The sequence below is a fragment of the Martes martes genome (assembly GCF_963455335.1).
Source record: "Martes martes genome assembly, chromosome: 10".
NCBI classification, from domain to species: domain Eukaryota; kingdom Metazoa; phylum Chordata; class Mammalia; order Carnivora; family Mustelidae; genus Martes; species Martes martes.
Genome location: NC_137898.1, coordinates 63,320,753 through 63,347,489, shown reverse-complemented (window position 1 = coordinate 63,347,489; position 26,737 = coordinate 63,320,753). Strand labels below are relative to the sequence as shown.

Genomic DNA, 26,737 nt, shown 5'->3' with positions numbered 1-26,737 from the left:
ATTATATATCAGGCATTTTTTCTGGGCGCTGGACAGACCTGTTAGCACATTTATTAGCTCTTAGTATAACCGGTGTTTGCCATATGTCTCACTCCTTTAGACTTTAAGCCCCTAAATTCAGGGACTCCAAATCTGTTTATCTCTGTCCCAGTTCCTGGCAAGGTCCCTGAAACAACGTGGGGGGTTAATAAATGCATCCCTCATGTTTTACATGAATGTAATCAGGGTTTCTGTTCTCAAGTTTTCAGACACTTAGTGATCTATTTTTTTTTTAGTGATCTATTTTTAGTTACCTCTTTTCTTAGCGATATCCACCTGTTATATGATAATATAACTCCGTTACCCATAATCATCTGTAATAATACTACTTTTTTTTTCTGTAATAATACTTCTAAGAACAGTTAACATTTATATAGCTTTTTGGAATTTATAAAGCTCTTTCCGCATGTAATATTTTTTAATCCTGATGACACCACCATTGTTATTTATGTAATCCAGGTAAGGAACTAAGCTTGGAGGGGCCCTGCGTGGCTCAGTTGGTTAAACATCTTCCTTCGGTTCAGGTCATGATCCCAAGGTCCTGGGGTTAAGCCTCACGTTGGGCTCCCTGCTCAGTGGGGAGCCTGTTTCTCCCTCTCCTCTCCCTGGGGCTCCCCTTGCTTGTCCTCTCTCTCTCTCTCTCTCTTTCTCACTGTCAAATAAATAAATAAAATGTTTAAAAAAAAAAAAAGGAACTAAGTTTAGAGCAATTTAGTTTTCAGGGTGACCTAGCTAAGTAAATGGAAAGTCTGGATTTGATCTGGGTTTGTTTGTTTTTTAACTTTTGTCGTGAAACATTTCAGATATATATACAAGTAGAGGGAATGGTTTCATTAATTCCATGCACCCATTATCCAGTTTCAGCAGTTACCATTGCTGAATGGCCATGCCCCCACCCAACTGTCCATTTTTACTTCCTCCACTCTTAACCCTCTCCACCAGATTCTCCCTGGCATCGTATCATTATGTTCCTAAATTTCAGTTTTTATCTCTAAATGGTACTCTTTTAAAAGACATAATCACAATACCATTATCATGTCTAAAAGAAAAATTGAAATTGGTATTGTGATGTCATACCCCAGGTTCTTTAACTAGGCCATGCTGCTTGCATTAGTCTAGCAGATTCTAGCCCCAGAGGAAATGAGGACAGATCCCAAATGTGTCCCGTTCTAGATTGATGACCATAGCGCTTTTTATCCTTTGGTTTGTTATCCATAATTATGTTATCCATGTGGTCTCTTATATTTTAGTAGATAAGCTACTTAGGCTTTTGCTTCTCCTCCAGATTTTTTGTGGTCAGGCAGCAGTATCTGAACTTCCTTGACATGACAGGTTCTTCACTTATGCTACTCTGCTAGTTGCTGTGGAGGATGTAGAACTGTGAGACATGTTCCTTGTCATTGTGGAGCCAGTAGTATAGTTGGTAGACCAAATAATGTATGTAGTAAATAGATAGTAAGGGGTAAGGTTATTCATTTCTTTGTTTTTTTAAATTTTCTTGAAACGTCCTGAATACTAACTCTGTGCCAGGCCTTGGCTAGTGTTGGATATAAGAGATGATTATGTGATCCCTGATCTGAATCTAGTTGGGTAGATACAGACACAATAAATTGATAATTACAGTACAGTGCTGTAGGTGCTGTGAAATCTGGGACAGGTTATGATATGACCTTAAAGAAGAGGGCAGTCAGTGTGACTTGGGAGCAGGGGACTAGAATGGCGTTACAGAGTAGAGTGATCCTTGAGATGAGTCTTCTAAAGCAGATTTGGGCCAGCTGGAAAACAGGAGGAAAGAAACGCATTTTCAAAAGAAAGAGCAGTTGTGAGCAAACACATGGAGATGTGAGATAGCCTGTCACACTAGAAGAAATCCAAGCAGCCAGTATATATTTTAAGTTGAAAGCTCTTTAAGAGATAAGACTAGAAATCATGGAGGACCTCTATTCTAGCTTGTGGGTTTTGTTGTAGAAATGTCACTGTGGAAATAGGATGGAGAATGGAGGAATTGGATGAGGGGAAAATGGGTGTTAGGGTGACCAACCAGGAGACTGGTAAGTCTGAAGCAAGGTGATAAAAGCCTGAACCAGGGTGATTTTGATGGTGAGAAGAGCAGTTATTAGAGAGGGCTTCCCTGGAGGCAATTTGTTTTAAGCTTAGGTGTTGAGGGTAGCAGGGGATAATTTCAGAAAGTAGAAGAACTTGGGTAATGTATCCAGATTGATCAGGAGTGTTACTAGGTCAGATACTGTCTTCTTTTTTGTGCCATTCTTGCGTCCTCTTGTCTGCTAGGCCCAGTACTTCTGCTTTCTCTGCAGCTATCTTTTGTGTTTGGAGGTCTGTGACTCCATTCCAGATCATTGAAAGGCTATGTAGCTCTTTTCCTGTCCTCTCTCACTGCAGGTTATTTTTTACTAGGATTTGACTAGTGCATTGTCTCAGAAAGACTTGATTCTTTGATACTTCGATAATTTGAAGTCCATAAAATAATTGACTTTTCTTTATATTCAAAACTGAATTCAGGATCTTCCTTCATTCTCCAGTCTACCTTATCTTGGGAAATTGTCCCATTATTGATATAGACCCTTAAATCAGAAACCTGAGAAAGATCCTTTACCTTCTCCTCCTATTCCCTTCTTCACTGAGTCTTGTTGATTTTACTTTTTTTTAAAAATTTTGTTATGTTAGTCACCATCATTAGTTTTTGATGCAGTGTTCTGTGACTCATTGTTTGCGTATAACACCCAATGCTCTGTGCAATCCGTACCCTCCATGCCCTCCTTCATACCCATCACCAGGCTCACTCATCCCCCCACCCTCTCCCTTCTAAAACTATCCATTTGTTTCTCAGTCTGTGGTCTCTCATGGTTCGTCTCCCACTCCAGTTTCTCTCTATTCATTTTCCCCTTCTCCTAATGTTAAAATATCTCTTGTTTCCGCTGTTAACCTCGGTAATCCAAGTAACATATTTTGTTTTATTTCATTTTATTTACTTATTTAGAGAGCAAGAGCATGGTGAGCGGGAGTGGAGCTGGTGCAGCAGAAGGAGAGGGAGAGAGAGAATCCTAAGCAGGCTCCATGCAAGCACAGTGCAGAGCCCAATGCAGGGCTTGATCTCAGGACTCTGAGATCATGACCTGAGCCGAAATCAAAAGTAGGGTGCTTAACGGACTGAGCTACCACATTTTAAAAATTTTATTGTGAAATACAACACATAGAGAAGAACAGGTAGAAAAATGTCATACAGCATATTGCTCTATAATACTGTGAACACAATGTGTAACAACCATCCAGGTCAAGAAATGGAATATTACCAGCCTCCCGTAAACCTCTTCAAACTCCCCACTGATAATTTAGATCATTCCCAAAAGATAACCACCAGTGTCCTCACTTTCAGGGTAATAACTACTTTTCTTTTATTTTTTACTATTAAGCCTGTACTCCTAAATACAATTTATTTTTATCTGTTTTTTAAACTTCATGTAATTAAGGAATATAGCGTATATCTTTTATGTGTGGCTTTTGCTCAAAATTCTACCTATATTGATATTCATTCATATTATTGATGGGAGCTACAGTTTATTCATTTTTACCACAGCATAAGGTTTCATTGTATGAATATACCCTGATGTATTTACCCACTCCATTATTGATGGACATTTAGGTTGTCTCCACTTTTTAACTATTATAGGAAGTAGTGCCATGAACATTTTATACAGGTCTCCTGGTATGTATGTCTTATATTTCTATATTCTGTATACCCCAGAGTGAAATTACTGAGCCAACTTTTTCATTGTTTTTTTTCTTTAAGATTTTATTTATTTAAGAGACAGAGAGTTAGTGAGCCAGAGAGTATAAGCTGGAGGGGCAGAGAGAGAGGGAGAAACAGGTTCCCTGCTGAGCAGAAAGTCCCAAGACCCTGGGATCATGACCTGAGCTGAAGGCAGTTTCTTAACCAAGTCACCCAGGCACCCCCTGAGCCAACTTTTTCGAAGTGGTAGTACCAATTTAGACCCCACCCCCCCGTTGCCGCTGTGAGAATTCCAATTCCACACATTTGCCAACAGTCGAAATTGTTGATCTTTTTCATTTGACAGTTCTGTGGATATGTGTGGTATGTCGTTGTGGCCTTAATTTGTATTCCTTAGATTTCTGATGAAGTGGAACAATTTTAATATATTTAATTGGCCATTTGGATATTTTTTTAGGTAATGTCTATTGATGTTTCTTGCATATTTTTCTTTTTCTTTATTGTTTTGTGTGAATTCTTTATATTCCAGTACAAGTTCTTTAATGGCTTTAATGGTTATATGTATTTTCAAATATCTTCTTCCTTTTTAGTCCCTCCCACTATCCCCCACCTCCGCTCTTTTATTCCCTTTGTGTTATATTTTGATGAATTTCTTAATATAGCCCAATTTGACAATTTTTTCATTTATTTTTGGGCTTTTCTTATCTGATGTAAGAAGGGTTTGCCTACCTTCAACTCACTAAGACATTTTGCTGCATTATTACTAGAAACTTTATTATTTGCTTTTTACATGTGGGATTGATGTGTGTGTATGTTGCTTGGGTATATGGAAATCCAAATGTCCAGCAGCATTTATTGAAAAGAATGTCCTTTCTCCATTTTTCTGCAGTTACCACCTTTGTGGTAAATGAAATGTCTATGTATGGGTATTTCAAGGCTTTTTATTCTATTCCAGTAGTTTGTCTATTCTCATGCCAGTACCATGCTGTGTTAGTATAGCATTATATTAAATCTTGACATCTGACAGGACAAGTTCACTCACCTTGTCTTTAAGAATATCTTAGTTATTCTTGGTCTTTTCATTTTTTAATGAATTTTTTTTTTTTAAAAGCTTATTTTATTTTGGTTTCTTTTTTTTTTTTTTTTAAGATTTTATTTATTTATTTATTTGACAGGCAGAGATCACAAGTAGGCAGAGAAGCAGGCAGAGAGAGAGGAGGAAGCAGGCTCCCCGCTGAGCAGAGAGCCCGATGCGGGGCTTGATCCCAGGACCCTGGGATCATGACCTGAACTGAAGGCAGAGGCTTTAACCCACTGAGCCACCCAGGCGCCCCGATTTTTTAATGAATTTTGATATCAGCTTGTGAAATTCTGCCACAAAACAAAATTTCAGCTAGGATTTTGATTAGGCTTGCATTAACTCTCATTCTGTTGACATTTAGGGATTAAGATTTTACTGTATTGAGTTTTCCAGTCCATAAACATGGAAGATTTTATACATTTTTTTGCTAGTTACTCCTAGATATTTAATATTTTGTTATTGTAAATGATAATATTTTTAAAATTTCATTTTCTAACACTACATAGCTGGTATTTGGAAGTGCAGTTGACTTTTATTTATTAACTCATATATCTTACAACCTTACCAAGCTTACTTTATAATTTTAATAAATTACATATAGATAATTTTGCATTTTTTTATAAATAATCATCAGCAGATAATGGCTTTAATATTAATACAGTGAGACCAGCTATCTTTTGATTATAGTTTGTGTGATATACCTACTTCTACATTTTATTTTCATCTTTTTTATGTCTTTTTTAATTCAGGTAAGACCTATGTAAACAACATGTAGTTCTTAATTTTTATCTATTTACTTTTTTTTTTTTTTTTTTTTAATTTTTTTTTTTTTTTTAAGATTTTATTTATTTATTTGTCAGAGAGAGAGAGAGAGCGAGCACAGGCAGACAGAGTGGCAGAGGGAGAAGCAGGCTCCCTGCGGAGCAAGGAGCCCGATGTGGGACTCGATCCCAGGACGCTGGGATCATGACCTGAGCCGAAGGCAGCCGCTTAACCAACTGAGCCACCCAGGCGTCCCTATCTATTTACTTTTAAAGATTTATTTATTAGAGAGAGAGTGAGCAGTGGGAGGGGCAGAGGGAGAAGGAGATAAACAGACTCCCTGTTGAGTAGGGACCCTGATGTGGGGCTCAATCCCAGGACCCCAAGATCATGACCTAAGCCAAAACCAAGAGTTGGATGCTTAATTGATTGAGCCACCCAGGATCCCTAACGTTTAGTTAGTTTTTTAAAAAATGTTTGTTTTAAAAATTAATCATTTATTTCATTATGTTTAGTGTAATTATTGATATATGTAGATTTAAAACTACCCTGTTATTATATGCATTATATTTATCTTACCTGGTTAATGTTCTTTTTATCTCGTTTCTTGCCACCTTTTGAATTTTTTTTTTTAATTCTTTTCATTTTTAGCTTTGAGTTAAATATTCTTTTATACTTTCTTACTGGTTAGCCTAAATATTACAACATGAAATTTTTAAAAATTTGATGTGAAAATTTTTTTTAAAAATTTTATATATTTATCTGAGAGAGAGAGAGAGAGAGAGCAAGGGGGAGCAAGCAAGGGGGAGAGATGGTGGGGGGGAGGAGAAGTGGGCTCCCTGCACAGCAGGGAGCCGGGTAGTGGGCTTGATTGCAGGATCCTAGGATCATGACCTGAGCCAAAGGCAGACACTTATCGGACCGAGCCACCCAGGCACTCCTGACATGACATTTTAAAAAATTTAGTTTTATTTTTATCCAAGTATAATAAAATATGAATTCTTGACTTATCAAAGTCAAATGTTTTATGGCACAGTAACCATTTTGGACAGTGCAAGGACTTACCTCCGTTTATCCATCTTCCTGACTTACATGTGAGTGTAATTATATATTTTAATTCTCCGTCTTTCACTCTGTAAGACAATGTGGTGGTTTTTTTGTTTCGTTTTGTTTTTCTTGAGAGAGAGAGAGCACATGCATGCGAGGGAGTGGCAGAGGGAGAGAGTCTTTTTTTTTTTTTTTAAGATTTTATTTATTTATTTGACAGAGAGAGAGATCACAAGTAGGCAGAGAGGCAGAGAGAGAGGGGGAAGCAGGCTCCCCGCCGACCGGAGAGCCTGATTCGGGGCTTGATCTCAGGACCCTGAGATCATGACCCGAGCCAAAGGCAGAGGTTCAACCCACTGAGCCACCCAGGTGCCCCAACAGAGGGAGAGAGTTTTGTTTTTTTTTTTAAATTTATTTATTTGACAGAGAGAGAGATCACAAGTAGGCAGAGAGGCAGACAGAGAGAAGAACGGAAGCAGGCTCCCCGCTGAGCAGAGAGCCCGATGCAGGGCTCGATCCCAGGACCCTGGGATCATGACCTGAGCCGAAGGCAGAGGCTTTAACCCACTGAGCCACCCAGGTGCCCCCAGAGGGAGAGAGAGTCTTATGCAGGCACCATGGTCAGCACAGAGCCTGACACAGGGCTTGATCTCATGACGCCGAGATCATGACCTGAGTGGAAATCAAGAGTCAGACACTTAACTGACTGAGCCACCCAGGCACTCCAAGACAGTGTTATTTTATATAGGCAATATTCCTTTAGGTTTACTAAATATTTATCATTTACTCCAATATGTTTATCATTACTTTTCTTTCCTTCTCACATCTGTGACTATTCATCTGGGATTATTTTCTTTTTGGCTAAAGAATAACCTCTGATATTTCCACTTATTGTGAGTTTAGTGGTGAGACTTCTTTGTGTTTCTTGTATGGAAAAGTTCTATTTTACTTCCATTCTTGAAGGATTTATTTTTATTATTAAAGATTTTTAAAATTGAATTATAATATATGATGTTATTAGTTTCAGGTGTGCAGCATACTTTTTCAGCAACTGTATACATTACTCATTGCTTACTCATTGCTCTGCCTACTTGTGATTTCTCTGTGTGTCAAATAAATAAATAAAATCTTTAAAAAAAAAAAAAAAGGAAGAAGCACTGTTTACTTGGCCCCTCATTTCTCCATTCCTCACTCTCCCATTTGGCAGAAGCCTGAAGAAAAAGCAGCCCCACACTGTAGGTGAACCTTCCTGGGTTCCTTCCTTATGTGGTCCTAGTTGTTTAATTATTTATCTTTTAGTTTTCTAATACTTTCAGATACACATATGTATATACATGCACCTATATTGTATACATAGATATATATACGCATTTATCTATATGCATGTATGTTTGTATGTATATGTGTGTGTGCACATGCTTTTTTTTTTTTAGACATCCATGGTACTTTTCTGGTTTTCCTCAGCAGAAAGATTGGTCTGAATTAATCTAGTCTTTACCTTAGTGGAAGTATAAGTCATGCCAACATCTTTTGCTGGACTATTACAGTATACTCTTAATTTGTCTCTCTGTTTAGTTTTGCCCCTTCCAACCCAATCATTATATTGAGGCTGGATTGATATTTCAAGAATTCAAATCTGTTAATGTCGCTCTCCTGTTTATAGTTCATCAAAGGATTTTTATTGCTCTTTGGACAAAGGTTACTCATTTGTTTATTCAGCAGTGAACAAATATGTGTTGAATTCCTGCTTCATAGTAGGCATTGTCAGAGAGATCCTTGCCATAATTCTCAAAAAGATGTGGTGTGTGTTAGTCTTTTAAGCCTCATCTAGGGGCACCTGAGTGGCTCAGTTGGTTGGGGATCTGCCTTTGGCTCAGGTCATGATCCCAAGGTCCTGGGATCAAGCCCCTTATCCTGCTCAGGAGGGAACCTCCTTCTCGTCACTTCCCTGTGTGTACGCTATCACGCTATCTCTGTTACTATTTCTGTTTCTCTCAAATAAATAAATAAAATCTAAAAAAAAAAAAAAAAAGCCTCATCTCCTGTCAATGTACATTCTAGCCACATTACCCTGTTTTTCAGTTCTGAAAGTTGTGGTATCCCTTCCTGACTCAGAGCATTGATTCGTTCTTTTTCCTCTGCCTCAAATTAGATCAGGAACTCTTTGACCATAATATCCAGTTATTTTAAAGCCCTGTCTGATATGTCATATGCTTTCATAGAACTCTGTATTTCTTCCTTACAACTTTATAATTACTAAATGGATATTATTTGAGAAATGTCTGCCTTGCCCCTCAAACTTCAAGTTCCACAAGGACAGTGTATCCCCATGGCCTGGTACGGGGTGGCTCCTAGTGTGCAGGAAATCTGTGTTGAACAGATAAGTGGACGGATTATTTACTGAGTGAATTAAGGAGAACACTTGGCTCTTCCTTTTCTTGTACTCTTGTTTTTATCAGAATGTACATAGTGCTTTCTTAGCATTTTGCTAATCACTTTTGTGGCTCACAGGCCACACAATGGGGGAGTACACAATCACAAGTAAATACAATGTACTGTAGTGAAGGGCATGATAAAGAGTTGTTCAAGATTGTTCCATGTCCAGTTCAGGGATCAGAGATGACTTTCTGGGGTTAATACACCTAAGGGACAGGAGTAGGTAGGTGTGGGAGAAAGGGAAGGCAGCCTAGGTAGAGGAACCATCTTAAGTGGAAGTACAGAAGCTTGAGGCAGTGTGGCATCACTGGTAGGGAATTGGAGCTGACATAGTGGCCAGTCTTTGCGGGCCTTTGTGGCATGCTAAGCAGCTCAGACTTCTTTCTGTAGAAAATTGGGAGCTTTTGAAGGGTTGTGTATTTTTGTATAGATTTAAAAATTTACACTCTTTTTAAAAAATTACAACAATTCGGGGCACCTAGGTGGCTCATTCAGTTAAGCGTCTGCCTTTGGCTCAGGTCATGATCCCGGGGTCCTGGGATCAAGCCCTGTGTCAGACTCTCTGCTCAGCGGGGAGTCTGCTGCTCCCTATCCTTCTGCCCCTCCCCACCCCACCCCCCACCATTCTCTCTCATGTGTGTGCATGCTCTCTCTCTGTGTTAAATAAATAAATAAAACCTTTCCAAAAAATTACAACAGTAATATTTATTGTAACAAATTCAAGCACTAAACTGTGTAAAAGAATGAGATTTACCTCTGCAAATAAAAAAGTTAAAAAACAGGGGCGCCTGGGTGGCTCAGTGGGTTAAGCCTCTGCCTTTGGCTTGGGTCATGATCCCAGGGTCCTGGGATCGAGTCCCACATCGGGCTCTCTGCTCAGCGGGGAGTCTGCTTCCCTCTCTCTCTGTCTGTCTCTCTGCCTACTTGTGATCTCTCTCTCTGTCAAATAAATAAATAAAATCTTAAAAAAAAAAGTTAAAAAACGGGGTGCCCTGGCGGCTCAGTCAGTTGAGCATCCAGCTCTTGGTTTCTGCTCAAGTCGTGATCTCATGGATTGTGGGACTGGGCCAGATTGGGCTCTGCGATCAGCAGGTAGTCTGCTTGAAAGATTCTCTTCCTCTGTGACTAGCCCCCTGGCCCCGCTTTCACACTCATTCTTTCTCTCTAAATAAATGAATAAATCTTTATTCTTGTTGTTTGTTGTTTCTTTTTGTTTTTTTAATTTATTCATTTGACACAGTGAGAGGGAGAGAGAAAACAAGCAGGGGGAGTGGCAGAGGGAGAAGCAGGCTCCCTACTGACTAGGGAACCCGATGTGGGGCTTGATCCTAGGACCCAGGGATCATGACCTGAGCCGAAGGCAGACACTTAACTGACTGAGCCACCTAGGCACCCCAATAATAAATCTTAAACAAAAAAGTTAAAAAACAATATGTGCTCTCTAGAGATTACTCTGGAGAAAATCACTGCTAACAGTTTTATATGCATTTTTCTAGAGTTTTATATATAGCATTTTAGAATTTCCCATATTCTGAGTTTGTACCTTTCTTCTGCCTGGAACTCTGCTTCCCTAAATCTTCCTATGGCTCTCTGTCTGACTCAGTTAAGTGTTCTCTCAAAAGTTGGGTCCTCAGAGTGAACTTTCCTCACTGTCCTATCTAGAATAGCCTCTCCACATTACTCTTTAATCCATTGCACACTTAATTTTTCTTTAGAATGTTTACCATGTGAAATTATATATTCTTTGCCAGTCTTATCCATTTGACTATAAGATCTGTGAGAGCAGGGATTGCTTCTGCTTTATTCACTATTGTATCCCCAGGAGCTAGAATGATGCTTGGCACATACAATAAATACTTCTTGTATGTATGTTGAATGAATAAATTAGTTACTATTTTAGGTAGAATATAGTACTTTCGTGTGATTTTTCCAAAAAGTTAACTTTTGTTTGGTAGCTTCACAAACACACAAAAGGAGAGAAAATAATACGAGCCTTCAGGTCTACCTCGTCTAGCTTGAATGGTTATTAGCTTTTTGCCACTCTTGTTTTGATGCATTTCCCCCCACTTTTGGGGGGTAGGGCATATCTGTTTGTTTTTTTTTTTAAAGATTTTATTTATTTATTTGACAGACAGAAATCACAAGTAGGCAGAGAAGCAGGCAGAGAGAGAGGAGGAAGCAGGCTCCCTGCTGAGCAGAGAGCCCGATGTGGGGCTCGATCCCAGGACCCTGGGATCATGACCTGAGCCGAAGGCAGAGGCCTTAACCCGCTGAGCCACCCAGGTGCCCCGGTAGGGCATATCTGAAGCAGCTTATCATTTCACTTGTGAATACTTATTTATCTGTGTTTAACAAATAAGGGCCTATTTTAGGACTTTAAAATAAACCCACAACAATCTTTAATAGCATATAATACCTGGTCCATGTTCAGTTTTCACTGATTGTCTTTTTAAAAAAGATTTATTTATATATTTATTTTTAGAGAGTATATGTGTGTGTGCATGTGTGCGTGAGCAGGGGGGAGGGGCAGAGGAGGAGGGAGAGAGGGAATCCTCAAGCAGACTCTGCATTGAGTGGGGAGCCCTATATGGGGCTCAGTCCTGGGACCCTGAGATCATGACCTGAGCCAAAATCAAGAGTCGGACACTTAACCAACAGAGCCATCCAGGTGCCTCTCACTAATTGTCCAAAAGAAGACTTTGTATGGTTTGTTGGTTCGAAGTAAAATTCACGTGTTGCATTTGGTTTATTTATCTATCCCCTTAAGTCTCTTAAAAATCTGTAGCATTTTTGCCCTCCACCTTTCCTTTCATTCCCATGCCACTTTGTTTGTTTGTTTGTTTGTTTAAAAACCTGGGCATATACCCTGTGGAATTGCCAAAATTCTAGACTTACCTTTCATGTGTTTTTTACTCACTCTTTATGGTCCCCCTCTGGGTACCGTATTCACAGCAGTGCAGTTCAGGCTTTATTACCCTCTGCATGAAATGGTTGATGACCAGAGAGAGGAAGGGAGGAGGACACTCATATCTGACTCCATCCTATGTGCCATTGCTGTGCTAGTCATTTTCCTCTCAGTGTCCTTTGAGATTATTACTAGTCCCATGTCACAGACGAGGCTTAGAGAGGTTAATTTGCCTGTTGAAGACATTAAGCTTATGTCAAGACATAGTGAGTCCAGGCTTTACACCTAGATCTGGTTAATTACAAAACCCTTTCTCTTCCCCACAGTTAAGTTCCCAAGAAAATGACTTTTCCAAAGTTATATACATGGCAAGCAGCTTGCCAGGATTCTAGGTCCTCCTACTCCATATCTGTTGCTTTTTGTCCTGCTTCAGGCTTCTTTGGTGTGCTTTGTCACTTCCTTAGAAACTGTAGGTGGGAGCTAGGGAGTTGGTCATATCGAGAAGGTACTTCATCTTATGAGCATACATTTAAGTAATTTTATCTTTGGTATAGAAATGTGCTGACCTAATCTTAGCATTGGCAAGATACTTTTTTCCCCCATTTTGTGTGTGTGTGTGTGTGTGTGTATAAAACATATATATGTTTATATATTTGTATGCTAAATATAAATATTATATATATGTGTGTATACACACACACACACACACACATATATATATATACACACACACACACACACACATATATTTTCAATATTTATACCTACATAGTGCCACATACTGTGCTACATAATTGAGATATGGTGCTGAACAGAAGGACGTGTTCCTTTTTGACTTGGGGAGAAATTTTTCACTATAGGAATGTTGGTGCAAATTGGAGACCACCTCCCAGTATTGTGGCCAAAAGGGCCAGACTACTCATTTCTTAGTCTCCCTTGCCCTAGCAGCCCAGGCACAAGCCCTAGACCCAGCCAATTAGATTCACCAGACTCAGACTTCTGATCAGGCTGTGGTGATCCAAAAAGCAGGTAGGGTAAAAGAGAGATGTGGTAGCTGCAGGACCCGGTTTCCAGAAGCTCCGGGAACAGTGGTGCCACCAGCAACATTGGGTGCCCAGTGCTGGCAGTGTTGGTGGGGCAGCTTGCTGCACTTCATGTCTGATGTAGCTGCACAGTGGAAAAAGGGTACTTTAATCCTAAAAGTATGTTTCTGGTTAGGAAGTAATGGTATCAGGGCGCCTGGGTGGCTCAGTTGGTTAAGGGTCTTCCTTTGGTTCAGGTCACGATCTTAGGGTCATGGGATCAAGCCCCGTGTCAGGCTCCCTGCTCAGCAGGAAGCCTTCTTCTCCCTCTCCTCTGTTCCTCCCCCTGGCTTTTGTTCTCTCTTGCTCACTCTCTCTTAAATAAATAAAATCTTAAAAAATAAAAAAGTTAATAGTATCAGGAAGGCATAGAAAAATTCCCATTCACTTTGCAGTAATTTAGGTCTAACATACTGATTGAAAAAAGCTCTTTCCCCTGAAGTTGATAAGATTAATTTTTCGGAAATAAAACCTTAGAATTCTTGGATCGTTGAATCACTTTTGAGATGTTAGTTTCCCATGTTCCTCTTTGTTGGTTAGGTGAGACTAGAGCATCAAGGTAACAACAGCTTCTTTTGTTCCAGGAGAATGATCCATCTGTGAGACTGAAAATTGCATCATTGTTGGGTTTATTATCAAAGACTGCAGGATTTTCACCAGACTGCATTATGGATGATGCCATTAACATCCTGCAGAATGAAAGTAAGTTGTGATTTAAAAGCTATATAATCAGAGCAGAAATCTTTAGTTCCATCTATATAGAATTTAGGAGGAAACTTTCTTGTATTGGTTGTTATTGAAAAGGAATTTGAGGATGATTCAATAAAACATGTACATATGTTTACATTAGAGATAAAATATAGTTTTGTCTCTTAATAGCTATCATTTATTGACTTTTACCAAGTGCCATATACTTAAAGTAGGTTATATATGATGGAAGATAGATATTATTGTCCCTATATTTTAGGTGGAGAAACTGAAGCTCAGAGAAGCTAACTAACTTGTTCAAGGTTACTTCATATGTGACAGAATGATGTTTTGTATGTATGTTATATTTTGTCAACTGTACCATGCTAATTCAAGCCATGAGAGGTGCTCTTCTGGTCATGTGGTCTCTCATAGTTTTACTTCCTATAAAAGTGACATCTAGCTCTCACATGTTATTGTTTTCCTTTTTGTTCCTCATGAATGCATGCTAAAATTATTCTCGGCTTTTACGTGAAATGGGAAAGCATTTCACCTTTAAAATTCTTTTGAGGGTGCCTGGGTGGCTCAGTTGGTAAAGCGACTGCCTTCGGCTCAGGTCATGATCCTGGAGTCCTGGGATCGAGTCGTTAATTTGGCTCCCTGCTCCATGGGGAGTCTGCTTCTCCCTCTGACCTCCCCTCTCATGCTCTCTCACTCTGTCTCTCTCTGTCTCTCTGTCTCTCTCTCAAATAAATAAATAAAATCTTAAAAAAAAAAGAAAAAGAAAAAAAATTCTTTTGATTATCTGGTTTTATTTATGTACAAGATTCTGTTACAGAGTTGGTCCCTTGCTTGCTTTAATATTTATTTTAAAATTAAATAAAAAGACCGGGGCGCTTAGGTGGCTCAGTGGGTTAAAGCCTCTGCCTTTAGCTCAGGTCATGATCCCAGGGTCCTGGGATCGAGCCCCGCATCGGGCCCTCTGCTCAGCGGGGAGCCTGCTTCCTCCTCTCTCTCTGCCTGCCTCTCTGCCTACTTGTGATCTCTGTCTGTCAAATAAATAAATAAAATCTTTAAAAAATAAATAAATTAAATTAAAAAGAAACCCTCTTTCTGTTTTCTGAAAATATTATAATTTTGTTTGAATTGATTATGGCTTCAAAGAATAGTTTTATTTCATCTTGGGGTATACGTATTTAAATAAATATGACTTTAAATATTGGACATTTTGTTTATAAATATAAGAGATTATTGGACTAATAGAAGGCCAGGGAACTCAGAGATGATCCAAGTTCATTTATTGTACAGTGTTTAATAACAAATATCTTACATATGTGGCCCATTGCCTGATGTTGAGAATTTTAAAAATTTTGTCAGAAATAACTTCATATTAGATTTTTACTTGTACTGGAATGTCTGGGTAGCTCAATTGGTTAAGTGTCTGCCTTTGGCTCAGGTCATGATCTCAGAGTCCTGGGATCGAGTCCTGCATGGGGCTCCTTGCCCAACGGGGAGCCTGCTTCTCCCTCTGCCTGCCACTCTCCTTGCTTGTGCTCTCTCGCTCTTTCTCTCTTTGCTAAATAAATAAAATCTTTTTTTAAAAAATGAAGAGAAATAAAATTTTATTTGTACTGAATTTTGACCCAAGAGTTTTAATTCACAAGAAACAAAGAATATACCTCTTAAAATTTTTTTTCAGAGGGGAGTCTGTTTTAATGAAATGCTAATATAATGACAATAAAGAAAAAAATTTAAAGATACTCTTCTTACTTCTGTAAAACAAGGTTTTACATATTGTCTTTTACTTACATGCATTTTGTATGGTTGTACTTACAGTGAATGTACTATTTTGTGTTTTACTATACTCAAACATTACATAAATTTTTTCCATGTTTCTGTATCATCTTCATAACATTTGAGGTGTTGATAATACATTAAATACCAACTGATACAGTAGCGTGTTTTTAAGTTTTTGCTCTTGTAGATAGTGGCAAAAAAATAAATCCATTTCTTTTAAAAGCACCAAAACAGGGGCACCTGGATGGCTCAGTTGTTAAGTGTCCGCCTTCGGCTCAGGTCGTCATCTCAGAGTCCTGGAATGAAGTCCTGCATCAGAGTCCCTGCTCAGTGGGGAGTCTGCTTCTCCCTTTCTCTCTACCCCTACCCCCATTCATGCCCTGTCTCTCACTTGCACTCTCTCTCTAATAAATAAAATCTTTAAAAAATAAAAACACCAAAACAATTACATTGCCTTAGTACAAAAGTATCCTTTCTTTCCATGGGAAGTTCTTATAGAAGCTAGCTATATACCTATAAGAATTTCATACTTTAGGGGCACCTGGGTGGCTCAGTGGGTTAAAGCCTCTGTCTTCGGCTCAGGTCATGATCCCAGGGTCCTGGGATCAAGCCCTGCGTCGGGCTCTCTGCTCAGCGGGGAGCCTGCTTCCCCCTCTCTCTCTCTGCCTGCCTCTCTGCCTACTTGAGATCTGTCTGTCAAATAAATAAAATCTTTAAAAAAAATAATAAATTTAAAAAACAGAAAGAATTTCACACTTCGAGTTTCGGAATTTCATAGAGCCATAGACTTAATCAGCTATAAATGGTCTTATAGAGATCATCTTGCCTAATTCCTTCATTTTGCGGATGATAGAAATTTAGCCCCAGAGAGATGAAATGAGTCCAAGTGAGTTCATTTAGCTAAGGAGTAACAGAACTGAGAATTTAGTGCAGTGCTCTTTCTTAGAGTTTAACTGAAACACTTTGCCTCTAAAATAGATACATTATGAGAGAGTTAATTTGGATGCAAACCTCATCCTAACCTTAAAAAAGAAAGAGATTCAAATTACACAGTATACATGGAAATAGCTGTTTTGCTTTTAGTTAAATATTCTAAGGGTTTTTTAAAAGAATTAATTAATTTATTTAAAGATTTATTAATTTATCTCAGAGATAGAGCATGTACAAGTGGGAGGGGCAGAGGAGAGGGAGAGAGAATCTTAAGCAGAATTCATGCTGAGCTTGGAGCTTGATGTGGGGCTCAGCCCTACAACCATGAGATCACAGCCTTAGCCAAAACCAACAGGCAGATGCTTAACTGACTATGCCACCCAGGTGTCCCTATTTATTTATTTTAGGGAGAGAGAGAGAGAGAGTGCAAGCATGCATAAGTGGGAGTGGAGGGGCAGAGGGAGAGGAATCTTGAACAGACTCTGTGCTGAGTGGAGTAGTAAAGGGCCAGGGAACTCAGAGATAGTTCCTTGATCTCATGAACCCGAGATCATGACCTGAGTAGAAATCTAAGAGTCAGATGCTCAACTGACTGAACCACTGAGGCACCCCTATTCTAAGTTTCTTACTTAATTGTCTCTGAGAGATTTAATCTAGGTCTTCTTCTGGTTTCCAGTTCCTGGTCTATCTAGATTCAGAGTGGGAGATAGAACTGGAAGGGACCATAAAGATCATCTAGTTCAAGCCCTTTATTTCATTGCTGAGGAACATGAACTCCAGGGATGTAAAGTGATTGCTAAAGTTACCCTGTATTTGTGGCTTAGAATAAGGCACAGACTAGAATTAGGAGTCTTTCATTTATCAGTCCAGTGTACACTTTCAAATCCAGCAGTGTGGTCCACCCTCTGAACCAGAAGTCCTTCATTTCAATTCATTGTATGTATGAGTTCCACAATTCCTTGGCAAGCATGGAATAGGCACTTTGAGGGTGTCAGGTACCTCTGCTTCTCCAGTACATACCAAACCAGTAATGAAAACACAGAGCTTGTTGTAGAGGAGGTGTAATCAGAATACTGTGGAAACAGAAGAGAGGGTGAGATGAGTGCTGACTGGTAGGGTCTAGAAAGGCTTAGTGAAGAGTTACATTTGGAAAGGCAGAGATGGGAAGAGTAGTGCGAAGAAGTAGGAACATTATGATAAAAGGTAGAGAACTGCGTAAGTATAAGAGGTATTTGAAAAACTGAGTTGTTTCGTGAGAGATCATCAGGGAGTGAGGGCTTTAGGAGGAAAAACTGGTAAAGTGTTTCAAAGGTAGGTAGTCTTGAGTGCTGAGGATTTTGAACGTTACTTTATAGGCGGTAGAAACCATGTGAAGTTTTTTTGAGCAAGGGCATGGAATAATCAAGTCTAGTTTTAGAAAGCTAACTTGGTGGCTCTGAGGAATTTGGTTTGATGAACTAGATCATTTAGAAAAGAGATGTTGAGCGTTTATTTATTATCCATGTGGAGATGTCCATCCAACCTGTAGTTGTAATATTGGTCTGGAACTCAGGAGAGACACTAAGACTCAAGATTTAGATTAGATTTGTGATTTATCAGAAACGAGAAATAAGCTTAGAAAGGTTTAGCTAATGGGGCACCTGGGTGGCTCAGTCAGTTGGGCGTATGCCTTTGGCTTGGGTCATAATCTCAGGGTCTTGGGATCAAGCCCTTGCATCAGTCTCCCTACTCAGTGGGGTCTGCTTCTCCCTCTGCGCAGCCTCCATCCCCTGCATATACTCTCTTTCTCAAAAAAAAAAAAAAAAGGTTTAGCTAACTTTTCATGGATGTTATGTAGAATCATTTTGTACAAATAAATTAAAGGGTAGGTGTGGTAGTGTTGGAGATTTCTAAATGTTTCTTCTGTATTTTCGAAGTACCTTTTCTTCTTGTGGCCTCTTTCGTATTGGAGACTTCTTGATGATTTTCGGTTTTGTGTTTAAATTTAAGATGAGGACAAGGAACTAAAAAGCTGATTGGTAGCTCTGTGTGAAGGGACTGGGCTTGGCAATTGGTAGCCTCTGTACTAGGATGACCCTCTTTGGAGGACTTTTAAAAATGTTAGTTTTTCTGTGGGGCCCGTCCGTTTTTGCATTTTGGAGTTCATGAATCTGCTAGAAAGACAGACAGATGGCTGACTGCAGTGTTTTTTGGAGTCAAAAAGCCGTTGAAGGGGGCTAGGGAGAGGGGCAAGTGTCTCATTTATTAGTATGTTACTACTTCTTAATCTCCTCTTCTTCACTACATCTTCTCCCCAGTCCTCACCTGGTATCCCCCAAATTGGGAACTTTCTAGTCTAATTTCTGTATAGAATGAACTTCCTATTTCAGTGGCCACTTGGCTGTGTAGTATAGGGAGGGAGGCAGAGGTCCAACTCCTTCTTGTAGATACCTCAGATAAATCCTCCTGTATCCCTGATTTTTGCTTTTTGTTTTTGTTGCTTTAAATCTCCCAATTCCTGAATCTTTTTAGGGTGTTCTGGCTAGAATTCATTTGCTTTGTGGGGCTATCTTCCTCAGTAGGTGTTTACTATTAGATTTCTCCATTTTTCCAAAGCTTTTAAAAAAATCTATGATATTTTTCATCTCTGAAAAATTTGTCTTAAGTATTTACCTTTATTCCTTTAGGGTTTGTTTTAGGTTTTTGGTTTTTGTGGGTTTTTTTTTTTTTTTTTGGTCTTCGTGGGTTTATACCTTTTTAATTTCTTTACTCTTATACTCATGAAATTTTAGGGAAGAATAATAAAAGATATGTTCAATCTGTTATATTTAACTAGAAGTTTTATTAAGAGGTTATGTAGCCAGTGTCTTGTCTTTTCTTTCTTTCTTCCTTCTTCTTCTTTTTTTTTTTTTTTAAGATCATATTTTTAAGTAATCTCTACACCCAACATGGGGCTTGAACTCCTGAGAGTTGCATGTTCTACGGACTGAGCCAACCAGGTGCCCTGGCTGTGTTTTCTGAGCGTTAGCAATTTTATACATTACGTACACCATTTTTGACATATTTGTCTTACATCTATACTATGGTTTACTTAATATTTTTAAGTGGACAATTTTTTTTTAGTTAAGTTAAAGAGACTATCTTAATAAGGTACTCCTGAAAGAAATTGAGGAAGACACAAAGAAATGGAAAAACGTTCCATGCTCCTGGATTGGAAGAATAAATACTGTGAAAATGTCTATGCTACCTAAAGCAATCTACACATTTAATGCAATCCCTATCAAAATCCCATCCATTTTTTTCAAAGAAATAGAACAAATAATCCTAAAATTCATATGGAACCAGAAAAGACCTCGAATAGCCAAAGGAATATTGAAAAAGAAAGCCAGAGTCGGTGGCATCACAATTCCAGACTTCAAGCTCTATTACAAAGCTGTTGTCATCAAGACAGTATGTTACTGGCACAAAAGCAGACACATAGATCAATGGAACAGAACAGAGAGCCCAGAAATACACCCTCAACTCTATGGTCAACTAATCTTCGACAAAGCAGAAAAGAATGTCCAATGGAAAAAAGACATCCTCTTCAACAAATGGTGCTGGGAAAATTGGACAGCCACATGCAGAAAAATTAAATTGGACTATTTCCTTACATCACACTCGAAAATAGACTCAAAATGGATGAAGGACCTCAATGTGAGAAAGGAATCCATCAAAATCTTTGAGGAGAACACAGGCAGCAACCTCTTTGACCTCAACTGCAGCAACTTCTTTCTGGGAACATTGCCAAAGGCAAGGGAAGCAAGGGTAAAAATGAACTATTGGGATTTCATCAAGATCAAAGCTTTTGCACAGCAAAGGAAATAGTTAACAAAACCAAAAGACCATCGACAGAATGGGAGAAGATATTTGCAAAGGACATATCAGATAAAGGGCTAGTATCCAAAATCTATAAAGAGCTTAGCAAACTCAACACCCAAAGAACAAATAATCCAATCAAGAAATGGGCAGAGGGAAGATGGCGGAGAAGTAGCAGGCTGAGACGACATCTGGTAGCAGGAGATCAGCTAGATAGCTTATCTAACCATTGTGAACACCTACAAATCCAACGGGAAATCGAAGAGAAGAAGAGCAACAATTCTAGAAACAGAAAATCGATCACTTTCTGAAAGGTAGGACCTGCGGAGAAGTGAATCCAAAGCAACGGGAAGGCAGACCGCGGGGGGAAGGGCCAGCTCCCGGCAAGCGGCGGAGCAAGGGAGCACTAAATCAGGACTTTTAAAAGTCTGCTCCACGGAGGGACATCGCTCCAGAGGCTAAACGGGGGGAAGCCCACGCGGGGTCAGCGTAACCGCAGGTCCCGCGGGGTCACAGAAGGACTGGGGGTGTCTGAGTGCCGCAGAGCTCGCAGGTGTTAGAGCGGGGAAGCCGGCTACGGCGACAAAGCCGAGGAGTGAGCTCTCAGCTCGGGGTTACCTTGAGCCGGTCGCAGGCTGGGTGGGCTCGGAGCGTGGCCGGAGGCCACGGAGACGGAAGCGACCGGGCACATTTCTCCAAGTGCCAGCAATTGACTGCTTTCCTCCAGGTGCGACCGGAGGCCAGGGAGGCAGGGGCGGTTGGGCGCTTTTCTCTGAGGGCGCACTGAGGAGCGGGACCCCCAAGCTCTAGGCTTCTCCGGGCCAGAGATTGGGAGGCTGCCATCTTCATTCCCGTCCTCCGGAACTCTACGGAGAGTGCTCAGGAAACAAAAGCTTCTGAAAGCAAACCCAAGTGGATTACTTAGCCCGGCCCCTGGCAAGGGCATTACAATTCTGCCTGCGGCAAAGACACTTGAGAATCACTACCACAGGCCCCTCCCCCAGAAGATCAACAAGAAACCCAGGCAAGACCAACTTCACTCACCAAGAAGAGCGGAATTCCAGAGGAGGAGAAAGCAAATCTTATCTGGACAAAATGACAAGGTGGTAAAACTCACCACAAAAAAAAGAACAAGAGGCAGTACCGAAGGCTGGAGACCTAATAATACAGACATTGGTAACATGACAGATCGAGAGTTCAGAATGATGATTCTCAAGGTTCTAGCCGGGCTCGAAAAAGGCATAGAAGATATTAGAGAAACCCTCTCCGGAGAGATAAAAGCCCTTTCTGGAGAAATAAAAGAACTAAAATCTAACCAGGTTGAAATAAAAAAAGCTATTAATGAGGTGCAATCAAAAATGGAAGCTCTTACTGCTAGGATAAGTGAGGCAGAAGAAAGAATTAGTGACATAGAAGACCAAATGACAGAGAATAAAGAAGCTGAGCAAAAGAGAGACAAACAAATACTGGACCACGAGGAGAGAATTCGAGAGATAAGCGACACCATAAGACGACACAACATTAGAATAATTGGGATTCCAGAAGAAGAAGAAAGAGAGAGGGGAGCAGAAGTTATATTGGAGAGAATTATTGGAGAGAATTTCCCTAATATGGCAAAGGGAACAAACATCAAAATCCAGGAGATGCTAAGAACGCCCCTCAAAATCAATAAAAATAGGTCCACACCTCGTCACCTGATAGTAAAATTTACGAGTCTTAGCGACAAAGAGAAAATCCTGAAAGCAGCCCGGGAAAAGAAGTCTGTAACATAGAAGGGTAAAAACATTAGAGTGGCAACGGACCTATCCACAGAGACCTGGCAGGCCAGAAAGAACTGGCATGATATATTCAGAGCACTAAACGAGAAGAACATGCAGCCAAGAATACTATATCTGGCTAGGCTATCATTGAAAATAGAAGGAGAGGTAAAGAGCTTCCAGGACAAACAAAAGCTGAAAGAATTTGCAAACACCAAACCAGCTCTACAGGAAATATTGAAAGGGGTCCTCTAAGCAAAAAGAGACCCTAAAAGTAGTAGATCAGAAAGAAACAGAGACAATATGCAGTAACAGTCACCTTACAGGCAGTACAATGGCAGTAAATTCATATCTCTCAGTAGTTACCCTGAATGTTAATGGGCTAAATGCCCCAATCAAAAGACACAGGGTATCAGAATGGATAAAGAAACAAAACCCATCAATATGCTGCCTAGAAGAAACTCATTTTAGACCCGAAGACACCTCCAGATTTAAAGTGAGGGGGTGGAAAACAATGTACCATGCTAATGGACATCAGAAGAAAGCTGGGGTGGCAATCCTTCTATCAGATCAATTAGATTTTAAGCCAAAGACTATAATAAGAGATGAGGAAGGACACTATATCATACTCAAAGGGTCTGTCCAACAAGAAGACCTAACAATCTTAAATATCTATGCCCCTAACATGGGAGCAGCCAACTATATAAACCAATTAATAACAAAATCAAAGAAAATACATCAACAGTAATACAATAATAGCAGGGGACGTTAACACTCCCCTCACTGAAATGGACAGATCATAAAAGCAAAAGATCAACAAGGAAATAAAGGCCTTAAATGACACACTTGACCAGATGGACATCACAGATATATTCAGACCATTCCATCCCAAAGCAACAGAATATACATTCTTCTCTAGTGCACATGGAACGCTCTCCAGAATAGACCACATCCTGGGTCATAAATCAGGTCTCAACCGGTATCAAAAGATTGGGATCATTCCCTGCATATTTTCAGACCACAATGCTCTGAAGCTAGAACTCAATCACAAGAGGAAATTTGGAAAGAATGCAAATACATGGAGACTAAACAGCATCCTTCTAAAAAATGAATGGATCAACCAGGAAATTAAAGAAGAATTGAAAAAATTCATGGCAACAAATGATAATGAAAACACAACAGTTCAAAATCTGTGGGACACAACAAAGGCAGTCCTGAGAGGAAAATATATAGCGGTACAAGCCTTTCTCAAGAAACAAGAAAGGTCTCAAGTACACAACCTAACCCTACACCTAAAGGAGCTGGAGAAAGAACAACAAAGAAAGCCTAAACCCAGCAGGAGAAGAGAAATCGTAAATATCAGAGCAGAAATCAATGTAATAGAAACTAAAAAAATAGAACAAATCAATGAAACTAGGAGCTGGTTCTTTGAAAGAATTAATAAGATTAACAAACCCCTGGCCAGACTTATCAAAAAGAAAAGAGAAAGGATGCAAATAAATAAAATCATGAATGAAAGAGGAGAGATCACAACCAACACCAAAGAAATACAAACAATTATAAGAACATACTACGAGCAACTCTACGCCAACAAATTCGACAATCTGGAAGAAATGGATACATTCCTAGAGACATATAAACTACCACAACTGAACCAGGAAGAAATAGAAAACCTGAACAGACCCATAACCAGTAAGGAGATTGAAACACTCATCAAAAATCTCCAAACAAACAAAAGTCCAGGACCAGACAGCTTCCCAGGGGAATTCTACCAAACATTTAAAGAAGAATTAATTCCTATTCTCCTAAACTGTTCCAAAAAATAGAAATGGAAAGAAAACTTCCAAACTCATTTTATGAGGCCAGCATCACCTTGATCCCAAAACCAGACAAGGATCCCATCAAAAAAGAGAATTACAGACCAATATCCTTGATGAACACAGATACGAAAATTCTCACCAAAATACTGGCCAATAGGATCCAACAGTACATTAAAAGGATTATTCACCACGACCAAGTGGGATTTATTCTAGGGCTGCAAGTTTGGTTCAACGTCCGCAAATCCATCAATGTGATACAATACATTAATGAAAGAATAAGAACCATATGATGCTCTCAATAGATGCTGAAAAAGCATTTGACAAAGTGCAGCATCCCTTCCTGATTAAAACTCTTCAAAGTATAAGGATAGAGGGCACATCCCTCAATATTATCAAAGCCATCTATGAAAAACCCACTGCAAATATCATTCTCAATGGAGAAAAACTGAGAGCTTTCCCGCTAAGGTCAGGAACACGGCAAGGATGTCTGTTATCACCACTGCTATTCAACATAGTACTAGAAGTCCTTGCCTCAGCAATCAGACAACAAAAAGAAATTAAAGGCATCCAAATTGGCAACAAAGAATTCAAACTATCACTCTTTGCAGATGATATGATACTGTATGTGGAAAACCCAAAAGGCTCCACTCCAAAACTGCTAGAACTTGTACAGGAATTCAGTAAAGTGTCAGGATATAAAGTCAATGCACAGAAATCAGTCGCATTTCTTTACACTAACAACAGGACAGAAGAAAGAGAAATTGAGGAGTCGGTCCCATTTACAATTGCACCCCAAACCATAAGATACCTAGGAATAAATCTAACCAAAGAGGCAAAGAATCTATACTCAGAAAACTATAACGTACTGATGAAAGAAATTGAGGAAGACACAAAGAAACGGAAAAATGTTCCATGCTCATGGATTGGAAGAACAAATATTGTGAAAATGTCTATTCTACCTAAGGCATTCTATGCATTTAATGTAATCCCTATGAAAATCCCATCCATTTTTTTTTTCAAAGAAATGGAACAAATAATCCTAAATTTTATATGTAACCAGAAAAGACCTCGAATAGCCAAAGGAATATTGAATAAGAAAGCCAAAGTCGGTGGCATCACAATTCCAGACTTCAAGCTCTATTACAAAGCTGTCATCATCAAGACAGTATGGTACTGGCACAAAAACAGACATATAGATCAATGGAACAGAACAGAGAGCCCAGAAATACACCCTCAACTCTATGGTCAGCTAATCTTCGACAAAGCAGGAAGGAATGTCCAATGGAAAAAAGACAGCCTCTTCAACAAATGATGCTGGGAAAATTGGACAGCCACATGCAGAAAAATGAAATTGGACTATTTCCTTACACCACACTCGAAAATAGACTCAAAATGGATGAAGGACCTCAATGTGAGAAAGGAATCCATCAAAATCCTTGAGGAGAACACAGGCTGCAACCTCTTTTACCTCAACCACAGCAACTTCTTCCTAGGGACATCGCCAAAGGCAACAGAAGCAAGGGCAAAAATGAACTATTGGGATTTCATCAAGATCAAAAGCTTTTGCACAGCAAAGGAAACAGTTAACAAAACCAAAAGACCATCGACAGAATGGGAGAAGATATTTGCAAAGGACATATCAGATAAAGGGCTAGTATCCAAAATCTATAAAGAGCTTAGCAAACTCAACACCCAAAGAACAAATAATCCAATCAAGAAATGGGAAGAGGACATGAACAGACATTTCTGCAAAGAAGACATCCAGATCGCCAAGAGACACATGAAAAAATGCTCCGCATCACTCGGCATCAGGGAAATACAAATCAAAACCACAATGAGATACCACCTCACACCAGTCAGAATGGCTAAAATTAACAAGTCAAGAAATGACAGATGCTGGCGAGGATGCAGAGAGAGGGGAACCCTCCTACACTGTTGGTGGGAATGCAAGCTGGTGCAACCACTCTGGAAAACAGTGTGGAGGTACCTCAAAAAACTGAAAATAGAGCTACCCTACGACCCAGCAATTGCACTACTGGGTGTATATCCTAAAGATACAAACGTGGTGCTCCGAAGGGGCATGTGCACCCGAATGTTTATAGCAGCAATGTCCACAATAGCCAAACTATGGAAAGAACCTAGATGTCCATCAACAGATGAATGGATAAAGAAGATGTGGTATATATACACAATAGAATACTATGCAGCCATCAAAAGAAATGAAATCTTGCCATTTATGATGACGTGGATGGAACTAGAGGGTATTATGCTTAGCAAAATAAGTCAATCGGAGAAAGACAGCTATCATATGATCTCCCTGATTATGAGGAAGTGGAGATGCAACGTGGTGGGTTTGGGGGGTAGGAAAAGAATAAATGAAACAAGATGGGATTGGGAGGGAGACAAACCATAAGAGACTCTTAATCTCACAATACAAACTGAGGGTTGCTGGGAGGAGGGGGGAGGGAGAGGGGGGTGGGGATATGGACATTGGGGAGGGTTTGTGCTATGGTGAGTGCTGTGAAGTGTGTAAACCTGGCGTTTCACAGACCTGTACCCTTGGTGATAAAAATATATATATTATATGTTTATAAAAAAATTAAAAAATTTTAAAAAAGAGACTATTTTAATGGGTAAAAGAAAACTAGTGTCCTGTGACATTAGTAGATAGTACCTGCAATTTTGATCATGTACATTAAAACACAATTACTAATATAAAAAATGATTTTCTGAATGCTACCTGAAATCCTCTTGCATACAGCCAGCGTTAAATGAACCAGCGTTAAATGAACGCCTGGGTGGCTCAGTG

The 26,737-nt window shown here is 39.5% G+C and overlaps 1 protein-coding gene across 1 annotated transcript in view; it reads left to right on the top strand.

Moving 5' to 3' along the window:
• INTS4 (integrator complex subunit 4) overlaps positions 1-26,737 on the top strand; it is a 119,438-nt gene that overhangs the window by 7,855 nt on the left and 84,846 nt on the right. The window contains exon 3 of the mRNA XM_080817825.1: positions 13,685-13,802. Coding sequence (XP_080673951.1) covers positions 13,685-13,802 — 118 coding nt within the window. The remainder of the gene's footprint in view (positions 1-13,684; positions 13,803-26,737) is intronic.